This window comes from Pipistrellus kuhlii, unplaced genomic scaffold, assembly GCF_014108245.1.
Source record: "Pipistrellus kuhlii isolate mPipKuh1 unplaced genomic scaffold, mPipKuh1.p scaffold_m20_p_8, whole genome shotgun sequence".
In the NCBI taxonomy this organism is placed as follows: Eukaryota; Metazoa; Chordata; class Mammalia; order Chiroptera; family Vespertilionidae; genus Pipistrellus; species Pipistrellus kuhlii.
Window position 1 is genome coordinate 33,946,543 of NW_023425584.1, and position 13,469 is coordinate 33,960,011.

General features: G+C 37.3%; 1 protein-coding gene across 11 annotated transcripts in view; it reads left to right on the forward strand.

Annotated features, from left to right (window-relative positions):
• The window catches only part of NSD1 (nuclear receptor binding SET domain protein 1), a 133,992-nt gene that overhangs the window by 43,396 nt on the left and 77,127 nt on the right, over nt 1-13,469 (forward strand). For all 11 annotated transcript variants that reach the window (XM_036424008.2, XM_036424009.2, XM_036424004.2 and 8 more), the window contains 2 exons: nt 8,113-8,237; nt 12,047-12,317. In XM_036424008.2, the coding sequence (XP_036279901.1) occupies nt 8,113-8,237; nt 12,047-12,317 (396 nt within the window). The remainder of the gene's footprint in view (nt 1-8,112; nt 8,238-12,046; nt 12,318-13,469) is intronic.

Sequence of the window (13,469 nt, forward strand, 5' to 3'; positions counted from 1 at the left end):
TTGATTAGTTGCCTCCCCGAATGCACCCCAACCAGGGCCAGGGATCAAGCTGCAACTTGCATGTGCCCTTGACCAGAATTGAACCTGAGACCCTTCAGTCCACAGGTTGACACTCGAACCCCTGAGCCAAACCAGCTAGGGCTACCTGATGTAAATGGAGTTGTAGTATTTGTCTTTTCTGATTGGGTTATTTCATTTAGTGTCGTGTCCTCAAGGTTCATTCACATAATAGGATTCCCCCTCCTCCCCTTTTTTTTAAAGCAGGGTTTACAGTTGTGAGTATGCAAAACACTTTATTTTTTTATTATTAATCTCTTATTTTGTGTATGAACCAAACAAATCTACTTTTTTGGTGCGTTTTTGTTGTTAATCCTAACCTGAGGATATTTTTTCCATTGAATTTTGAGAGAGAGAGAGACTCTCTAGAGACATTGATATAAGAGACACATTGATTGACTCTCACAAGCGCTCGACCAGGGCAGCAATGGAACCTGCAACCCAGGCATGTGCCCTTGACTGGAAATCGAACTCAAGACCCTTTGGTGGGCCAGTTGACGCTCTAACCATTGAACAACACTGGCCAGGGTGTATTTTTAATTCTTTTAGATATATACCCCGAAGTGGTATTGTTGAATCATATGAAAATGCTCTTTATAAGTTGTTTTCAGGAATCTTCATACTTTTATTCCAGTGGCTTCAACAGTGCTATAGGGTTCCAATCTCTCCACATCCTTGACAATTGTTATTTTAATTTTTTTATTTTCATAACAGGTGTAAGGTGATAATGCATTTTTGTTTTGATTTACAGTTCCTGATAATTAGTAATGTTGAGCATTTTCCATAATGCTTTTGGGCCATTTGTATATCTTCTTTGAAGAAACATCTATTCACCCATCCAGGGTCGTTCAGTGGTTGAGCATTGACCTGTGAGTCATGAGATCACAGCTTGATTCCCAGTCAGGGCATATGCCCAGGTTGCGAACTCCATCCCAGGTAGGGGGCATGCAGGAGGCAGCCTGCTGATGTTTCTCATCATTGATATTTCTATCCCTCTCGCCTCCCTTCCTCTCTGAAATAAAAAACATACTAAAAATAAATATAAAAATGGGCAAAGAATTTAAGTAGATGTTTCTTTTCTTTTTCCCATATATATATATATATATATATATATATATATTTTTTTTTTTTTTTAAATATATTTTATTGATTTTTTACAGAGAGGAAGAGAGAAGGACAAAGAGTTAGAAACATCAATAAGAGAGAATCATCGATCAGCTGCCTCTTGCACACCCCCTACTGGGGATGTGCCCGCAACCAAGGTACATGCCCTTGACCAGAATCGAACCTGGGACCTTTCAGTCCGCAGGCTTACGCTCTATCCACTGAGCCAAACCGGTTTCAGCTCAAATATATTTTTATACATCAACTAGAGGCCTGATGCAAAAAATTCATGCAATAGTAGACCTTCCTTCCCCTTGCTGCCAGCTCTGGCTTCCCTCCAGGGCCTGGCCTTCCCTCCAGCTTTTGGTCTAATGGTCTAATTAGCATATTACTGTACGCTTTTAGATGATGAGAGAGAAACATCACTTGGCTGCTTCTTGCATGCCCCTTACTGGGGATCAGTAATTTGGTTATACATCTAAGGGTTTACTTCTGGTCGGCAACTAAGTAATTGCGGATTTAAAAGAAAATCAAAGACAATTTTTTCATGGAACTAAATAACTTTATTCTGTAATATATTGCCCATTTTGATCAATGACCTTTTGCCATCTTTCAGGCAGCATCATAATCCCACGTTCAAAAAACTTCTGGTTTTTATTAGCAAAAAACTGAATCAGGTACGATTTGACATCATCATCATTATTGAAATTTTTACCATTCAAGGAGTTTTGTAAAGATCGAAACAAAAAGTAATCAGATGGTGCAAGGTCAGGACTATATGGTGGATGTGGCAAAACAACCCAACCAAGCTCCATTAATTTTTGCCAAGTGACCAAAGATGTGTGTGGCCTTGCATTGTCATGATGGAATACAACACCTTTTCGATTTGTCAATTCGGGCCGCTTTTCTTCAACTGCATTGTTTAATTTCGTTAGTTGTTCAATGTAGACATCAGAATTGATCGTTCGGTTGGGTGGTAAGAGTTCAAAGTAGACAATTCCTTTGTAATCCCACCAAACTGATAACAAAACCTTCTTTTGATGAATATCAGCTTTTGATGTTGTTTGAGTTGGTTCACCTGGCCTGCTCCACGATCTTTTCCGCTTGATATTGTTGTAAACAACCCATTTTTCATCGCCAGTTATCAGTCGTTTTAAAAATGGATCATTTTCATTACGTTTCTTTAGCAAATCGCAGCTGCTAATGCGTTGCGTTAACTGTGATTCTTTCAGTTCGTGAGGAACCCATGTATCGAGTTTTTGAACATAGCCAAGTTGTTTTAAGTGATTTTCAATGCATGTATGTGATACATGAAGCTTCTCTGCAATCTCACGTGTTGTACTGTGACAGTCCGAATTGATTATTGCTTTGATTAGGGCGTCATCAACTTCAACTGGACGACCAGAGCGTTTTTCATCTTTGAGTGAAAAATCACCAGAACGAAATTTGGCAAACCAATTTTGACACTGCCGTTCTTTTAAGGCTTCGTCACCATAAACAGCACATAACTTTTTATGAGCTTGCGATGCGTTTTTCCCTTTGCGGAAATAAAAAAGCAAAATATGACGAAAATGTTCCTTTTGATTTTCCATTTTTCAACGAACGCCAAACGAAAACTACAAAACAGATCAAAAAACTTTTTTTTACTGATTAACAGCTGAATAGCCAACTATCAAATAACAAAATGTGTTTTACATTTGTACTACGTCTGCAAACCTAAAAATTCAACTGAAGCCATATATGTGTGAAACCCGCAATTACTTAGTTGCCGACCCAATATTTGTTTCCTGAGTCTGATCTTGATGATAAGCTCATATTGCTTTGATTATTGCACCAAATGTACCAGTTAATAATGTGGATTAAAAGAAAACATGATAATTTCAAGAGAAACATCAAAATGCTTTATTTATAAAAAATATATATTTTATTGATTTTTTTTTTTTTTTTTTTTTTACAGAGAGGAAGAGAGAGGGATAGAGAATTAGAAACTGATGAGAGAGCCGAGACCGGTTTGGCTCAGTGGTAGAGCGTGGGTCTGCGGACTGAAAGGTCCCGGGTTCGATTCCGGTCAAGGGCATGTACCTTGGTTGTGGGCACATCCCCTGTAGGGGGTGTGCAAGAGGCAACTGGTCGATGTTTCTCTCTCATTGACGTTTCTAGCTCTCTATCTCTCTCCCTTCCTTTCTGTAAAAAATCAATAAAATATATTTTTAAAAAAAAAAAAAAAAAAAAAAAAGAAACTGATGAGAGAGAATCATTGATCAGCTGCCTCTTGCACACCTCGCATTGGGGATGTGCCCGCAACCAAGGTACATGCCCTTGACCGGAATCGAACCTGGGACCTTTCAGTCTGCAGGCTGACGCTCTATCCACTGAGCCAAACTGGTTTCGGCAAAAGTGCTTTATTTAAAGTAATGTCCATTGCTAGCTACACATTTCCCCCATCTTTCAGGTAATTTGTGGATACCGTCCTAATAGGACTTTTTATTTTGAGGCAAACCATTCAGAGACCCAATTTTTCACTTCTTTGTACTTTAAAAAAAAATTTTTTTTTTTATTTCAGAGAGGAAGGAAGAGGGAAAGAGATAGAGACATCAATGATGAGAGAGAATCATTGATTGGCTGCCTCCTGCACGCCCCCCACTGGGGATCGAGACTGCAACCCGGGTAGGTGCCCTTGACTGGAATCGAACCTGGCACCCTTCAGCCCACAGGCCGACACTGTATCCACTGAGCCAAACCGGTTAGGGCTCCATTTTTATTTTTCATTGTCAAAGTTACTTTGGGATCTTTTGAGATTTTGTGTTAATTTTAGAGTGGATTTTTTTTTCTATTTCTATAAAAAAATGCCATTGGGAGCCCTAGCCCGGGCTCTTCTACAAAATACCATGTGTGGAAACAGTGCTATTGAAACTTTGTGATCCATGCGCAGAAGTCTGTTTTTGACCTGAGCAAGTCTATTTTGAAGAAGTGGCGTTAGAACACTCAAGGGGCCAAAGAGCCACATGTGGCTCTTGAGCTACGCAGTTTCTGATCACTGAGCTAAAGGGTTGTCAGTTTTTTCTTTAAATATATTTTATTGATTTTTTACAGAGAGGAAGGAGAGGGATAGAGAGTGAGAAACATCGATCAGCTGCCTCCTCCACACTCCCAACTGGGTAGGTGCCAGCAATCAAGGTACACGCCCTAGACTGGAATCGAACCAGGGACTCTTGAGTATGCAGGCTGATGCTCTATCCACTGAGCTGAACTGGTTAGGGCAGTTCTTTCTTGAGAAAAAGATGCCTTAGTTTTGTTGATACTTTTTAATTTTCTATTTTGTTTATTTTTACTCTAATATTTATTTACTTCCTTTTGCTAACACTGAGTTTAGTTTGTTCTTTTTCTCATTCTTAGGGGTATATAGTTAGGTTGTTGATTTAGTACCTTTCTTTTTTCTTAATGTAGGCACTTTCTGCTTAGTACTTTTCTGCATCCGATAAGTTTTGGCATATTGTGTTTTTATTTTCATTTGTCTCAAGATATATCTATATCTATATATATCTATATATATCTATATATATATCTATATATATATCTATATATATATCTATATATATATATATATATTTTAAATATATTTTATTGATTTTTTACAGAGAGGAGGAGAGAGGGATAGAGAGCTAGAAATGTCGATGAGAGAGAAGCATCGACCAGCTGCCTCTTGCACACCCCCCACCGGGGATGTGCCCACAACCAATGTACATGCCGTTGACCGGAATCGAACCCGGGACCCTTCAGTCTGCAGACCAACGCTCTACCACTGAGCCAAACCGGTTTCGGCTGTCTCAAGATATTTTAATAATTTTAATGGAATCTCATCTTAGACCCATTGGTTTGTTTAAGAGTGCATTATTTTCCACATGCCTGATTTTTCCAATTTTCCAACTGCCATTGGTTTCTAGTTTCAGTCCATTGTGATTAGAAATGATGCTTGGTATAATTTCAATCTTCTGAAATTGTTTTGTAGTCTGTTACATGATCTCTCTTGGACAATGTTTTATGTGTACTTATAAATATTTCTCTCTTTTCTGCGTCCAACGCGGCTAGAGAGTGAGTGATCCAGTTCCTGAGTAGGGGCGGCTGGGGATTGAAAAATGAAAGACAGACAGAGATAGCTGGGGCTGGGTAGGACGGCTGTCCTCTAATGGCAAGACTGATCCAGAACCTATACAGACTCTGAATATAACAAGATTAACATGTATACAAATATTCTTGTTTTGGCAACACTTACTGCACTTCCCACAGCCCATTAGCTACTTAGGAAGGAATTAGGAGGGCTACAAGGTCAGGCTTAACAATGCTAGGAGAGCTTTCCCCTCCAGGCTGGGACTTGTTTGTGGCCCTGCCACCGGTCAGCCTGAGGCTTGACCCTAGAGCTGCTCCCTAAGTGTACTTAAGAATGTGTGTTCTATATATGTCTATTAAGTTCAGGTGGTCTCTAATGATGCTCAAGTTCTCTGTTTTCATATTAATGTTCTGTTTGATATTTCTATTAATTATTGAAAGCCCAGTAGTAGACTATGCTATTGTTTTCCTATCTAGTTCTCCTATCAGTTCTTCAGTTCTATGAGTGTTTGCTTCATATATTTTGGTGCTCTGATGTTATGTGCATATATATTTATAATTATTTTCTAATATATATTTAAAACTTTATTTTCCTAGTAAATTAACCTTTTTATCATTACATAATGATCCTATTTATATCAAGTTAAAGTTTTGAGTCAGGTCTATTTTGCCTAGGTCAGGCCACCTCTATTCTCATTTGTGTATATATTTTTTTAGCCTTTTAATTTGTCTGTGTGTTGGAGATTCTACCCCCTGATGGTCAGTGTATGTAATAGCTACTGGTCGACTGACCGACTGCCTCCCTGATGGTCAGTGCATGTCATGGCAAGTGGTTGAGTGTCCTTACCATATCATTAGCATATTATGCTTTGATTGGTTGAACAGACTACTGTAAATTTAGCATATTAGGCCTTTATTATATAGGATAGATTTTATTCCCCAAACTGTACTTTACATCTGGTGATTGCTTTGTAACTGCCAATTTATATTAAATCCCTTCTCCTTTTTCACCTAGTTCCCCCACATTTCTTCTATCACTGTTTTTCTAAATATCTATGAGTCGGGATATCCCACCAGAGTGGTACATTGTTGCAATTGATGAACCTACCCTGACACATAATTACCCAATGTCAACAGTTTACCTTAGGGTCCATTCTTAGTGTCAGACATTCAGATGAATGTATAGTGACACATACCCACCACTGTGATATTATACAGAGTATTTTCAGTCCCCTGAAAAATTCTCTGTGCTCTGCTTATTTAACAACCCCCTTCCTCTACTCTTCGGCAACCACATTTTATAGTCTCCATTGTTTTGCCTTTTTCAGAATGTCCTAGTTGGAAACATAGTATTTAGCCTTTTTAGTTTGGCTTTTTTTCTGCTTGGTAAAATACATTTAAAAAATTTCTTCTGTGTCTTTTTGTGGCTCAAAAGTTCATTTCGTTTTAGTGCTGAATAATATTCCATTTTCTGAATATACTACATTTTATAGATCCATTCACTTGCAACTTGGTTGTTGCCAAGTTTTCACAATTATGAATAAAGCTGCTGTAAAAACAATTTAAGTTGCAACTCTTTTTAAATTATCTTTAAACTAGAGGCCTAGTGTACGACATTCATGCACTGGTGTATGTGTGAGTGTGTGTGTGTGTGTGGGGGGGGGCTTTGCCCTCTCACAGAGCTCCTCAGAGGATGTCTGCCTGCCTGCCAGCTAAGGACCATAGGCCTGGTCCTTAGCACTGCTGTGGAGGCAGGAGCGATATCCTCTTCCCCTCACCAGCTCTGAGCTCAGCTTCTGGCTGAACAGCGCTTGCCCTGTGGGAGTGCACTGACCACCAGGGGGCAGCTCCTGCATTGAACGTCTGCCCCCTGGTGGTCGGTCAGTGCGCATCATAGTGACAGGTCATTCTGCTGTTCAATTGATTTGCATATTAGCCATTTATTATATATTATTTTACCACATTGAGATTTTATGGCTTGTTTCCATATGTAATGTCTAGGAGTAAGAGCCTTTGCCAGCTTGCCTATGACTTTTTCTTTTTGGTCTGAACTTTTGTGATCCCTTTATTGAAAGATCATTGGCATTACCACATTCAACTGAGACAGGAACAGCTTCCTCTGAGATCATCATATCATGAAATCCCTCTTGCCTCTTGAGTAGACTATATCCTGCATTCTGTAAGCTTTATCTTCTCCCAAAGAGCTTACAGTATAACTGGAGCATGTTAAGTGTGTTAGTTTTATAGGGAAATTATAATAGTTACTTGTTTTATCATTAACTCAAAGAAAAGTGGTGTGATACTTTGATATTCTGATCACAAACATGACAAGAGATTTTTAAAGCAAGTACCCATCTATATTTTCAGATTTTGACATTCATGGCATACATTTTTTTATGTCATTGAGGTAATGGTATATATATATATTTAATTCTTTTTTTTTTGGTGAGTCTCTTTAGAAATATTTCTGTTTTATAATGTGAAATTCACTGCAACCATGATAACGTATATATAGAATACTTTTAAAATTCATGTGATAGTACTGATTAGTAAATATTCTATCTGAATATCCATCCAATATGTTGCATAATCCAGAGATGTTATTTTAAATAATTCATGAGAAATTTTATGATTTTTATCTGACTTAGAATCTATATTTGAATGTTAATTGAATCTGTCATTATATGATACTAATTTCAACTTTAAATCTCTTAGAGCTTAAGCCAGAGTGTTTTTGAGAGTTTCGCATCTTTGTATCTTTGAGAGTACAGAGATGGCTACATGAAAGCAATGAGTTTTCCTCTAACTTTTTAGTTAATACTGAACTTGTTTCTCCTCTTTTAGTTGTGCGGTCAGAGAAGAAAAGACTTAGGAAGCCAAGCAAGTGGCTTCTGGAATACACAGAAGAATATGATCAGATATTTGCTCCTAAGAAAAAACAAAAGAAGGTACAGGAACAGGTACACAAGGTATGTTCCAACATTTCTGTAGTCTTTTAGTAGTCCTTTTAAGATGCTGCAGTTTTGCCTTCTTATATCATGTTTTGTCCTTGTGGGATAATATTTTCTTTAACTAGGATCTTACTTTTGTTTTTGCTAATCTTCACCTGAGGATATTTTTCCATTGCTTTTTAGAGAGAGTGGAGGGGAGGTGGGGAGAGAGAGAGAGAAAGAGAGAAACATTGATGTGAGAGATACACATAGATTGGTTGCCTCCCACACATGCCCAACCAGGCCCTAGGATCCATCTTGCAATCAAGGTAAGTGCCCTTGACTGGAATCGAATCCACGACCATTCAGTACAAGGGCCGATGCTCTGTTCACTGAGCTAAGCATGCTAGGGCAGTGGTTGGCAAACTCATTAGTCAACAGAGCCAATATCACCTGTACAACAATTGAAATTTCTTTTGAGAGCCAAATTTTAAGTTTTTTACCTCTAGTTTCTGGTACAATACTTAGTGTATTGTGGTTAGAAAGAAATATATAAATTAGTTTTTGTGTAGTGTGTGCACATGTGTATTTCCCCCTTTTCTGCCAAAACTGATTTTTGGTGATTTAAGGATAAATGTTAGTAAAAAACGGCATAAAGATATATAGTATGATCCTAACTTTTTAAACAAATGTCATCCCTTATTTGATTTTTTTTTTTTTAAGGTATATTTTTATTGATTTCAGAGAGAAAGGGAGGGAGAGGGAGAGGGAGATAGAAACATCATTGATGAGAGAGAAACATCTATTGGCTGCCTCCTGCATGCCCCCTACTGGGGATGGAGCCTGCAACCTAGGCTCCGTCCTGTAATCGAACCAGTAACCTCCTGGTGCATGGATTGACTCTCAACCACTGAGCTACACCGGCTGGGCGTGGTTGTTATATTTCTTAACTTTCTTTAAATGTAGAAAAGTCCCTTTTTTCATTTCCCTATCTATAAGCAATACAAGTACCACATTTGGTTTACCCATCTTCTAATGCAATTGTGTGTGATTGCTTCTTAATAGGTATCACTAAGCTTGGTTCTCTATCATCTATGTTCCTTGTTAAGTGGAAATTGTAGCTAACAATTTGACAGATTTAACTTAAAACATTTTTAGCTGGATAATATCATAGGTGATATTGTGTTACATAGTGCATGACATTGGAAGACATTTAATATCCAATTAATTATTCACAGTAATGAATAACTGATTTTTCCCTTTTAGGTTTTATTTCTTTTGCTCAAAAAGCAGTATGGGTCAGCCATTTTCTTTTTCTTTTTTTTCTTTTTTAAATATATATTTATATTTTACTGATTTTTAAAAAATATATTTTATTGATTTTTTACAGAGAGGAAGGGAGAGGGACAGAGAGCCAGAAACATCGATGAGGGAGAATCATCGACCAGCCACCTTCTGCACACCCCCACTGGGGATGTGCCCACAACCAATGTACATGCCTTTGACCGGAATCGAACCCGGGACCCCCTAGTTCGAAGGCTGATGCTCTTATCCACTGAGCCAAACCGGTCTTGGCATTTTTTCTTGATAGCTTTTTAAATACCAGCTGAAGATCCTTGCCTGTATTAGGAGTTAACAAAATGAAGACTTATATCTTTTTTAAAAATCCTCACCCAAGGATGTTTTTTCCATTGATCTGTAGACAGAGAGTGGAAGGGGTGGTGGTGCGGGGGAGACAGAGAAACATTAATGTGAGAGAGAGACATCAACTGGTTGCCTCCTGTACTTGCCCTGACCGGTGACGGGGATTGAAGCTGCAACCAACCAATGGATGCGTCCCTGATGGGAATTGACCTGAGACCCTTCTTCAGTCTAACATTGAGCCAACTGGCCAGGGCAAAACTTACGTTTTATTATTTCTTCTATTTTTATTAGCTGGAAATCTTAAGATTTCTTATTTACTGAACATTTTAATTGTTGTGAAATATATGAAAGGCAAAATAAATGCTTCTTTTCCATTTATTTAACAACTTAACATTAGGAGTTCATTATTAGCTTCTTTAATAGGTGACATATTAGGGAATCTTTTTTTCTTCCTTTTTTTTTGTGTGTGACCTAAATGAATTTTTATAGCTCCAATCAACTGCATTTCCCCCCTCTTTAAAAATTTATAGTAAATATATACAGTAGTCTCCTATTCTTTGGTATTAGTTACCATGATGAGAAAATATTAAATGGATCATTTCAGAAATGAACAATTCATGTTTTAAACTGTTTGCCATTCTGAACAGCATGATGTGAAATCTTGAGATGTAATGTTCTTCCCCTCCTAGGACATCAATCATCCCTTTGTTTAGCTCTTAGTCACTTACTAGTCCTCTTGGCTATCACATCAAGTATGGTGATATTGCAGTCCTTGTATTTAAGTCACTCTTATTTAATAATGACTCTGAAGTGCAAGAATAGTGAGGCTGGCAATTCAGATATACCAAAGAGAAGCAATAATGTGCTTCCTTTAAGTAGGGTGGGGAACATCTGGCCCAAGGGCCGTATGAGACCCGAGAAATAACTTGGTCTAGCCCTGCCAAGGTATTATGAGTGAGTTAATTAGCTTGCAAAATATAACAGGTTAATTTTAAGTAGATAATTTTGTATGGCCTGAGAATGATGTTGTAAATATATGAATAGCTCTTGGCAGAAGAAAGGTTCTCCATCCCTGCTAAATGCAGTTCTCAACTTAATAAAGAAAGAAATAATTGTAGGCTGAGATTGCTAAGATACCATAAGAATGAGTCTTCTCTCCGTGAAATTGTAAAGAAGGAAAAAGAAATATGTACTAAATTTGGCGTTGCACCTCATGCAAAAGCTACAGTCCCAGTGCATGATAAGTATTTATTTAATGTGAAAAGGCACTAAATTTGTGGGTGGAACACATGAACAGAAAGGTGTTTCAATTGATGGCAAAGGTATCTTCAGCAAGGATTCCCTGAAATGAATGACACCAGGGCATTGGCTGCAAGTAAGGGATGGTTACTCAGATTCAGTAGTAGATTTGACATTTTATCATCTCATATTATCACAAGAAGAAGAGTACAATGTAATAAGATATTTTGAGAGAGAAAGACTGCATTCACATAACTTGTATTACAGTACACAGTTATAATTGTTAACTTTTTTTTATTATTAACGCGAGGCCCCATGCACAAAATCATGCAGGGGGCTTGGTCCCCGCCACTGTGGAAGCTGGCTTTGTCCAGAAGGATGGCGGGTCTAATTAGCATATTATGATTTTATTATTATAGATTATTGTTAATCTCTTTCAGTACTTAATTTATAAATTAAACTTTATCATAAGTGTGTTATGTATAGGAAAAAACATAGTATATATAGGGTTCAGTATTCGCAGTGAATGGGTCTTAGAGCATTCCCCCACGGTACTACTTTATAACATAAAATTTATAATTTTAACTATTTTTAGGTGTATAATTCTATTCCATTAAGTGCATTCACATTGTTTTGCAACCATTACTACCATTCATTATCTCCAGAACTTTTTCATGTTCCCAAACTGAAACTTTCTATTTAAAAACTTCCTATTTACCCCTTTCCTAACCCATGGCAACCACTATTCTGTTTTTTTATCTCTGTGAATTTTATTATCTAGGTACTTCAAGTAAGTCAAATTATACAATATTTATTTGATTGTGATTAGTTTATTTCACTTAGTGTAATGCTTTCAAGGTTCATTCTCATTGTAGCATGTATTATAATTTTCTTTTTAAGTGCATTATTCTTTTACAGTCAAATTACTTTGGCCTATGGATTCTATTTTCCTTTTTTGCTCTTAGGTAAGTTCCCGCTGTGAAGAGGAAAACCTTTTAGCTCGAAGTCGATCTAATGCTCAGAACAAGCAGGTGGATGAGAATTCTTTGATTTCAACCAAAGAAGAGCCTCCAGTTCTTGAAAGGGAGCCTCCGTTTTTGGAAGGGCCCTTGTCTCACTCAGAACTTGGAGGTGGACATGCTGAGTTGCCACAGCTGACTTTGTCTGTGCCTGTGGCTCTGGAAGTCTCTCCACGGCCTCCCCTTAAGTCTGAGGAATTGCTAGTTAAAACAGCAGGTAAGATGCGGATGGGGTCTCAGTATGTAAGTGGATATGACTAGAGAAAGTAGGAGATTTTAGTATGTTTTGTTTTAGGTGTGTTTTGATGGAAAGCCAGTGGTGTATCTCTACAACAAAACTATCCCCTTTGTCCTGAGAAATCCCTAAAGTAAATGACCATAAATTGGTGGCACACTGTTAAAAAGACATTTTGAAAAACTACTCTCCTTTCTCCATTGTTGCTGTTCAGGACTGTTGATCAATTACCATGTGAGTCAACACCAAGATAGCAGGGTTTTTGAGGAGAGTCACTGCACACTGTGAAACTTATGCTTCAGATATTGGCTCACCAATCCTTGTGTTACTTAGGAAGTTGTTTAACTGCTAAACTTATTTCCTCATCTATAAAATGGAGATTATAATGTAATAATGTACAATATAATATGATTTACTTGACACATAAGAAGTAGTTTTGTGTAAATATTCTCTTGAAGTGAATTGCCGTTGGTTTTCACTTTGTTATTCTTTATTTATGTGTCACCTGATGACAACTGGCTCTAACTAAACATACTTTGTCTAATTCCTCTTCTGACTTTTGAATATTGTGGTCAGTAAAAGTTGGTTGTAGCTTTTTACATTCCCAAGAATACCTTGTGATGACACTCCTTTAAGAAAAGTATCCTGATTGTGTTTAATCGAGTAAGGCAGAATAAAAAAGACTTTTAAATAGAATAATAATTACTATTTTATTACCTACTATGTGTCAAACTGTTATTAGGCTTTTAATATAATTTTTAAGAACAATCCTGCAAAGTAAATAAATGTTTTTTTATTAATTAGGAGCAGGACAAAAATTCTAAACCTAGTTCATTTATGCCCAGAATTCAGGCTGTGTTTCACCTTACTTCTCCTTTGGTCCTTACTATAATAGAATTGCTCTAAAGGCAGTTCTGCCTTTTGATGTCTTCTTGTATTCTTTTGTGATTCACACATACACACATTAGTTTGTCTATATTGGGAACTACATTTTATATTAAGTAACATTCTAGAATAAATAAATTCCTACCCTGACCCTCCCCACAATATGATGAGAAAAACATTAAAAAATATGGTGACTCATTTTTGTGTAGTATATAGATTTTTAAAAATTAGCTTGTGCTCAGTTTCTAC